The sequence below is a fragment of the Mesitornis unicolor genome, unplaced genomic scaffold (assembly GCF_000695765.1).
Source record: "Mesitornis unicolor isolate BGI_N332 unplaced genomic scaffold, ASM69576v1 scaffold24058, whole genome shotgun sequence".
NCBI lineage: Eukaryota > Metazoa > Chordata > Aves > Mesitornithiformes > Mesitornithidae > Mesitornis > Mesitornis unicolor.
Genome location: NW_010201505.1, coordinates 1,585 through 10,673, shown reverse-complemented (window position 1 = coordinate 10,673; position 9,089 = coordinate 1,585). Strand labels below are relative to the sequence as shown.

The 9,089-nt window shown below is 36.9% G+C and overlaps 1 protein-coding gene across 1 annotated transcript in view; it reads right to left on the bottom strand.

The window, feature by feature from the left end:
* Positions 1-8,066, bottom strand: part of AMPD3 (adenosine monophosphate deaminase 3) — a 29,435-nt gene extending 21,369 nt beyond the window's left edge. The window contains exons 1-5 of the mRNA XM_010190120.1: positions 7,841-8,066; positions 5,178-5,373; positions 4,566-4,731; positions 2,585-2,804; positions 43-172 (exon numbers count right to left, since the gene is read on the bottom strand). Coding sequence (XP_010188422.1) covers positions 43-172; positions 2,585-2,804; positions 4,566-4,731; positions 5,178-5,373; positions 7,841-8,061 — 933 coding nt within the window. The 5' untranslated portion in view covers positions 8,062-8,066. The remainder of the gene's footprint in view (positions 1-42; positions 173-2,584; positions 2,805-4,565; positions 4,732-5,177; positions 5,374-7,840) is intronic.
* Positions 8,067-9,089: the final 1,023 nt, after the last annotated feature.

Below are 9,089 nucleotides of genomic sequence, written 5' to 3'. Positions count from 1 at the left end.
TGCTGAAATCAGTATCATGCCTTTAATCCTTTTCACACTTACCTTTCTCACATTATAAAAGTCTCGGTGGGGATTACTCTTTAGTTCTTTAAATTCCGACATTTCATTTAGCATCTCATGTAAACTAAATTTAGACTCTAAAAAGTTAAGCCTCCGATGACAATACGTTTTTCTGTAAAAGAAAACACAGAAATTAACTTGTAACTTAAAACTATTTGCATTTCAAGTTCAGAAATAACTTGAAAGTTTTCACTGTAAAAACTATTTTTTTTTATTAAGACCAAGACAATTCTTCTTATCCCACTGGTTAACAAATAACAAATATCCAATACGGTTTCAGAACTCTACATTACCATGTTATGTCTTTTAAGTTGTCAAGTATTGTTATCACTGTATCTGTGCATAAACTGCAGTTTTTAGTAATGATGGCCTGAGAAAGCATAAAACCTACAATAAAATGTGATGTCAATGGCTATTACTCTGAAACTACACCTCAAACAGAGCAGATCACTTCATATATACAACAGAAACAACCCGTAATCCAGATCTGTTTACTATGGATTTTTAAAAATAAAAAATCCCAAAAGTTTATTTTGCTTTTTCAATGTGAATGAGAAGCCAAGATAAAATCCAATGTACTTTCATTTTTTATGCCTTAAAACCACATATATTGTGTATAAATTCTTATTTTCCAAAACAATTTCTTGTCCTCTTCTTGGAAAAATCATGCTTTTTTGTTCCTGCTTTCCTACTCCTCCGTCTTCACTTTCATCTTGTTATGTTTCTCATTCTATTTTTAACCAATGACATGGTTTTTCTCTTCACCATCTGTCAATTCATACTGCATCTACAATATTTTTGTAGCACTACTAATGTAATAGCCTTCTTTTTTCTGCTTTATTTTTGACAATCCCTCCTCAATGGAACACAAATCCCATTGTGGATTTGAAAGTCCAATTCAAACACAGTCTCACTATATCTGATACTGATCAAGGCCTATTTGCATTCTGCAGGAAGTCTTTGTTGGGATATACTATTATTCAAGAGACTGGAAGACTGAGGAGTAAGGGTGAGATTTCACCAGTTTAAGAACAGCAAAGATTAAAGAACAATGGGTTCTTGACCTCCAAGCAGCCTCATGTGTGCTAGACAAATGACAGGAAAGCACTTGCACACAGGGAAACAATACCATATGAAGAACTTATGCAACAGGATTACTGAGAAGACTTTTTCCTTTTAGTTCATGTATATTTATCAGGGAGTGTGAATCAGCCTGTAAAAGCTTAATCTGAAGAAGTGAAAGGAGCAGATGACTGCTCCTACCTTCACAAAGGTGCTGAGTGCTCTAACATGTCCTACCAAGGCCCCTCTTACTTATGGCTTCCTGATAAAGACTGTTAACAAAAGCTGCAAAAAGAAGAGTCTTCAGTACGACTTTTGTTTCAGGCTTTTCCTCCTTGTTCCTTAATCTTCTCAATACCTGTCTCTTAGAATATAACACAAACTGGAAATGCATTTACCCATTGCATACTGTAAAAAGGCATACTCAAGCTAGCTTTGATTTGGAGCAGGAGGGCTGATAATGCTGGCGAAAGCATAGGCTTTTGCTCTTGAAAAAGTGCTTAGGGAATGGGACAGTTCCATTCAGCCCATCTGCTTTGCCACTATCAACACACAAGGCAGACAGAATGTGCTGCAGGTGTCAGACACAGGCTCAAAGGAGAAAAAATGCATCAGGTGTGACTAACTTGTCACATGGTGATGATCTCTCCAAGGCGGAAAGACTAGGAATGCAGAGCTGGCAGGCAGGACAAATAGTTTGGAAGAACAGTCCAGGTTCCTGCATTGCCCATCCTAGCATGGATTCTTTCCTTTCCTGGTGTTGAGGACATGATGTTTCCAGTCCTCACCTGGGAAGTAAAGTTAAAAACTGGAGGTGTGTTTTCATTATGCACCGGGCAAGCGCATTGCTTCATCACAAGTGTGTCAGTGAGTGTACTACAGTTGTTATATTTTCCAGGAGTTTGATGGTTCTGGGAAATTTCAGGCTCATTTTGATTGTGCGTGCGTGGATCAGTTTTGCAGGGCATGAGCAGTTAATTCACATCCGGAACAAATCAGACTGAATATTTATGCTGCTGAGCTATTCTGTATATTCTACATATGCAGGGTTTCTCTTCATGCAGCAAGAGTAGAACTGTTCTGAACAACTGTTCAAAAACCATAAACTCAACATAGGCCAAAGCAAAAAAGGTAAGGTTCGAGTTTCAGTTCCTATGCCTCAGAAAGTCTGGGCATTTTACTGGAATGGGAACATTTGGCCAGTTTCTTGCTTTTCTTTTAACTGCTTCTCATTTTGCCATGGTTGATGCAAAGAAACTAAAGAAATAAAATATAGCTGTATGTGGGGTTTTTTTTCCTTTTAAGTCTTTCATGATGCATTAATGCTTGAGAGAGGCAAACCAAAACATTACTGTAGGATGAATGAGTATGTTGAGGAATTAATTATCACAAAAGTAAGAAGTATTCCATTAAAGGTAACCAGCAGCCTGAAGGGGCAGAGGAGAAAGCAAGAGAAACATACGTTGGACCATCTGCAATTAGAGCAAGAACGTGGCTCAGGTCAAGAGTATACGTCTCCAGGTCAGGATATGGCAGACTCCGAGGTTCATTGAGTTCCATCATTTCTTTGTTATCATAAACAAAAGGAATGCCACCTTTTATCTTGATAACGTAATCCAAATTGTCTGGAGCATCATCAAGATTGTAAGGATCTTCATTTTCTTCTGGAGGCGAGTGGAAATCTAAAAATAAATTTACATTACTTTTAGAGGAAATAATTTAGACAAAAGGCAACCTAATTACAAAAATTACTTTCTGGCTTATAATGCTTCATTTCTAACAAATTTTAATACTTTCATTAAGATGACACTTTCAGTTACTATAAAAGATCTGTTGTTACAACATGCTTTATTCTGACAGGCTTTAACTGTAGTCCATCTCTAAGCTAGTTGCCTACCTTAATTCAAATATTATACCTTATTAGAGGTCTCTGAACCAATGTATAAATATATTTAATACTATTCTTTTTTAATGTACAATGGTGCAAGTTTCACAATAAGTTTCCATAATTATTTAAATTAGGATGGTTGAAAGTACAGTTAAGATTTTTAAACAGTAAAACAGTTGTTGACTTCATACCTACCTTCATTATTTTCTTTTCACCTTCTGACTCACTGTAGTAATTTTGGAAGTTTGTATTTAGGTACACAGTAATGCATATTGAAACATCAGCCACAAAAGAACAGTAAGGCTGTGCCTTACTTTTTCACCTCCGCCCTTCCTACAATCCAGTGAGCTAGACTAGTGCATACATACCACGACTGCTTCCTCTTTCTCTCAACCATTAGTGATCGTACTTCACTCATAGCAAAGCAGGAAATAATTTAAGACTCAGTGCTTCTCACCCTGACCAGTGGTTGGTTGGTTGGTTTTGTTGTGTTTTGAGTGGTGGTTTTTTAAATTCGTGTTTTGTTTGTGTTGGGGGGGGTTGTTGATTTTCTTGAGTTTTATTAAAAACTCCTTATTTTTATGTTTAATTGCTTTTGAATAGAATGAAGAAGTACAAAAGCCAGAGGTAGTGCAACACAACTCTAGTTTTCCCCTTGGCTGCCTGACAATGATCGAGATCAGAAAGTACCAGGAGCGTGGTTGGGATTTGTTCAGTACAGTTTTGTAATCCCTAAACCCAATTCTCAGGGGGAAAAAAAACCAACTTTGTAACACTCAGACATTACCACTTGTGCAAGTGAATGTTCATCACTTCTCTTACATTAGTATCTTACTAATGCAACTAGCATAAAATAAGCGTACATTTGTGTCAATTGAAGTACATTCTTGGGCTCAGTCTTATCACTGAGATATCTTCTTTTACCTGTTCCATTAAGCCAAGATAGAAAAGTAATTAACCAGTCCTTTTATTCACCTAGAGCACCTGAATGTGTGTTATAAACTGGTACCATTCTTATCTCTAATATTCATAACTATCCAGCTCAAACTTGTGCTAATTAAGACATTGTGTAATAAGATTTTACTGTTTATGTTGTAAGTTTAAAATCATAACTGTACAAAAGTTATCAACCGAGTAATAGCTTGGCTATATCTCCCCGGCAGCTGTTCCAAAACACCTTTCCTGTCCCTTTTATTTCAGCATGCCAAGATCAGAAGAAATTACTTTTCACTTCAAACCATATCCATATATCTTTTTCCTGGAAAAACAAATGCACTACTTACCATCCCATTTCCTGCAAAAAAAACAAAATAGTCAATGACCATCTAACATGGGTTTTTTGAGTTTTGTTTTTGGGGGTTTTTTACCTTTTGAGAGATTCTGTTTCAGATTAGACACAGGTTTTATAACTTACGTCTGTCAGTGATTCTTCACCACTGACAGAATAAATTACAAAGACACTCAGGAGAGATCATCACAAAAATCCAACTTGCCTTTCACTACAGCAGTGCATGGGTTTAATTCTATATTTAAAAGGAAGAACAAGTTGATTCACCTGGATACACTTCATCTTCAACTTTCCATTTTTCATCTTGCATGCTACACAAATACTGAGATGTTGTTCTTGGGAAGCGATGGTAGGCAAGACGTGAATACTTTTCTCGAATGAGAAGAGCTTTCACCAGGCTCTTGGCAGCTTGTTCGTAATCATCCACTGTAACCTGAAAGGAAAGCCTAGATAAATACTGACAAAAATAAAACAGCAGTTTTAGCAACAAACTGAATCCACGCCGGTAACAAGGAGACTGAATTTCCAGAAATGTAAGCGTATGTGGTTTGACCATATGGCTCTTACCCAAGGTTTCAGTGATGCAAGGAGAGTCCAAATACAATGTGCAAACCACACACACAGCTTTTTTTCCTCTTACCATATATTACCCATTTATTTAATGCCCAATTATGGTTTTATCTATTTATTTTTTATGATAAAAAGACCTGGCCTTCACTTTAACTGTTTTACAAATCAGTATGTTGACAAAGAAATCTACAGTTTTTTGCAGAGAGATGTAATATACTGGCATTTCAGACTTTATATACATTAGCTGCATGTGGTTTGAGATGTGTCCCCCTCAGATACAGAACAGGAGGAAAAAAAATGGTTTCTTACCCCTGCACAGTAGTCCCCACTAATTGAAACTCTCTGAAACTCTGGTACATCGTATGGCACTTGGACTGGCAGAAAAGCACTTGGAAGAACTGGTGTTCCAGGAGATATAACAGGATTGGCTGATGGTGCTTTCCATTCCTGAGATGGAATTTGTAATGACAAAGACTGGGATCGAATCATCTTGAAACTTTTCTTCCTACAAATTCATGGCAAAAAGCATAAAATAAGGCATGGTATAAAACATTAAATGTGCTGGGAAACAGATTACAGCAAAGAAATCACCCCCCAAGACATTTTACAAATTAAATCTCTTGTACCACAGGAAAAATGTTGGTCACAAAATATTTGTGCTTTTAGCTTTTTTTCTACTGACATTTCACATTATATATGCTACACACAATTGCCCTTAGCCTCCACACAAATACAATATGCCATAACTTATTCGCAGTCACTGCAAGATGCCCTAAGGTTTGTTTTGTTTAATTTCTTACAAATTCAGCTTTAGCAAGTCACTGCACAGAATGAAAATGTGTTGTGCTTTAGTTGGAGGCGATTCTTAGAGACTGGTAATACCAGAATTCACAAAGTACCAGACAGAAACAAGTGAATGTTACATATGGAAAGTTGTTATAAATTATTGTGCTATTACACACACTGTTCATTCTTCCCAAAACGTGCAGGATTTAAAAACTCATCTAGTTGTCAGACAAGACTATGCCTCAAAATTTCACATACAGTCATTCAGTTAAACTTGTAAGAAAAAGGATGAGTACATATTTATTCCTTAGGCAGCGTTTGATGAGACTTGAGCAAAAGGCTGATTATCAGAGCTGGTTGGTTATCAGAGTAATAACATAGCACCGCTTTGATGCACAAGTCCATTCCTCCCCTCAGGGCACTAAACAGCTAACCCCCTTAGATTTAAAAACCTTTGCCCTTTCTTGGCAAAACTGTGATAGATGTGTACCTCTGACAAACCAGCTAAAAAAGAATGCTGTATTCTTCAGTCAATTAGTTGTAATACCTCAAGGGAAGTTTTGGAATACCTCTAAAGATTTAATTAATTTTCCTTACTCAGTTTAAATTTATTTAAATATGTTTTAAATATTCATATAATAAATAAACATACTGTTATTAACTGCCTGTGACATCACTGTCTTTTGCACTGTGGAAATACTTCCTTGTTTTATAAACTAGATGCCAAAACCTTAAAATGTTAGTAAGAACAAAAAAAAAATACTGCAATATTCTCGAGAAGTTGTGTATTACTTCTGTGACATTGAAGAATAAGAACTTGCAGCACTGGTACAATTAATACCCTATGACCACATTCCATCCTCTCTTAAGTCTCTAGCAGCCACCTTTGAAATCAGTATTAAATTCCTGAAAGGCAGTATTGGATCAACTGCTACTGAAAACAACAGAAGTTTTACTCATGTAACTGTCCTTGAAGCATGCTCAAGTCTTCCAAGACAGGGATGAATACTTGTTCTGCTCCCACACAAGTGACATGCACATATCCCACCTCCCCCAGTTAAACTTGTGCAAAACTTGAGGTACAGTTTGACAGAACATATTTCTGTAAGACAATTTCCAAAAAAGTGAAACTTATTAGTTCAGGAGGAATATACCAAATAGTTGTTTGCATGAAAACATCTAGTTTTCCCTTCTGTGTTTATGTCTATGAAAAGTGGGGAAACTCACTTACACAATTCAAAACCTGTATCATCAGTGTGTCATACCTTAATTTAACTAAACTGACTCTTCTCCCTTATGTTCCAGAAATACGATGCTAAGCATTACCCAGCTAACTGGCTACATGCGTTTAGCTATCACTTTCAAAGGCTTCCTTGTTTGCCTGCTTTCTGAAGAGTCTGTACACAGCCAAGCCATTTGGTGCCAGGCTGCTGCTGAGCTCACATCACTCTAGGAAACAGTTTAGCCAGTCCACTGAAGCTAAGATACTAGAACAGGCATTACCTGACATTAGGGTAAGGCTTTTCTCTTACACTAGAAAATCATAAACCAGATCAAGTCTGGCTTCATTAGATTCATGGATAAATCAAAGGTAGATTGTATTTTTTAATTTTCTTTAAGAAAATTCAAAATGTGCACTTTTATGGCTGATAGGGGTTAGATTTTATTTCTGTGAGTTAAGGAAACCTACGAATAACTTCATTATGCCAATATCATCTTTTACCTTCTCCCTTGATGTTAAATGTCAAGTCTTTGCTTTCATCTATTTTTAGAGAGACTAAAAGAAGTATCGTACCACTGTCACTTTCTCTGTTAAAATTTTCTGTTTCTCTGAACTAAACTAGAATAAAGCATGAGGGGGGCAAAGTGTTTCTTTTTCTGACTCTTTTTGCATTAAAAAGTCTTAGGGTTGGTTGTGTTCACTTCTACCCAGCTATGCTGTCTGTTAATCTTGCATATGCATTATCTATGCTATTGCTGGAAACACAGCTGAGACAATCCAAGCTCCCTAGGGCCCATCCGCACACCTTCTGCATAGCACAGAAGGGCATCACACCGGCACCCTTGCTACTTGCTGTTGACCTTTCTCCTGAAGTAGTAAAGGGCAGAATGTTACCTGCCAGGTATTTCAATATTAACTTAAACTCATTAAAAAACCTATAGTAGCAAGCAACTACTGAACAAACCTTTTAGCTGTTTCCACAGACTGCTGTTCTGCCAGTTCCTTCTGCAGTTCCCTTTCCTTGGCCTCTTTCTGTCCGATAGGGCAGTCTTCAGGCACAGTGAATAGTGACAAGGCATCTTTGCTGTCTTCTTCTCGGAGGACTTTAGCAAATACCTTCTCTGCCAGAAGTCGCACATGCTCATCAACCTCAGAGATGTTCAGCTTTGGAAACTGTCTGGGCATCTCGGCTAATAAGGAAGACAGTTGACAGAGTTATAATTACAATTAGAATAAAGATACATGAAAGCCTGGGGGGTTTTTTTGTGGTAGGCCTATCAAAATTGGGAGCTTAGAGCAAAACCAGAATAAAGGAGAACAGATATGCAGAATTTAAATTTGTAGGCAGTACACAAGAACCACAGGTATCCGCTTTACTTGCGGAGCCATGCCAACTTCTGAATTAGGAACTTCTTGGCATACACATCTTAGGAATTTTCATAAGTACACACAGATTTGCCACTAGATTCTATTTACTTCCATAACCAAACAGGCTGTTATTTGCGATATAATGTATACTTAGCTTTATGTACTTGTGCTGAACTTGAAAATCACGTTCACTCACTTGCCTGCATTCTTCCCTGCTCTGTCACTTCAAACCAATTTTAGAGTCACAAGCAAGTTAGAAAAGAGGGTTGCACATTTCTGACCTCACCCCATCCTTTCCACAAATAACAAAAATCATGGGACTGCTGTGGAGTACAATGGTTGCACAACAGAAGCAAATATGGTGTAGTCAGCTCAGTGATTTTTTAAAATTTGTTTCCAGTAGTTCACACCCCGCTTTTGAATTGTATGTGGGAAGTAGATGGGATATGGACTTCAATTTCTACTTGGCACTTAAATACTATTTTTCTAAAGAATATGTTTTATATTTTGAATGTCTACTTAAGTAACCTTTCATCACAAAATATTTCCATATTGTTATAGCAGCACTACTGAAAATACCATCTCTAGAGTTTCTTTTGTAGTTTCACGACTTTATTTGTATTTCATTCGCATACAATCCAAAATGTGTATTCTGACATATCTGGTAGCATTCTGGAGGGAAAAAAAAATGCAGTGCTTGTAAGCTACTGACTAGTGTTATTTATTGTGTACTATAAAGCTTTTTGAATGCCTTCAGTATAATGGAGTTTGTAACAAATAAGATTAAATTCTTATTACATAAGTTAAAAATAGCAATGAACATGTCACAACAAACAGATCCAAGC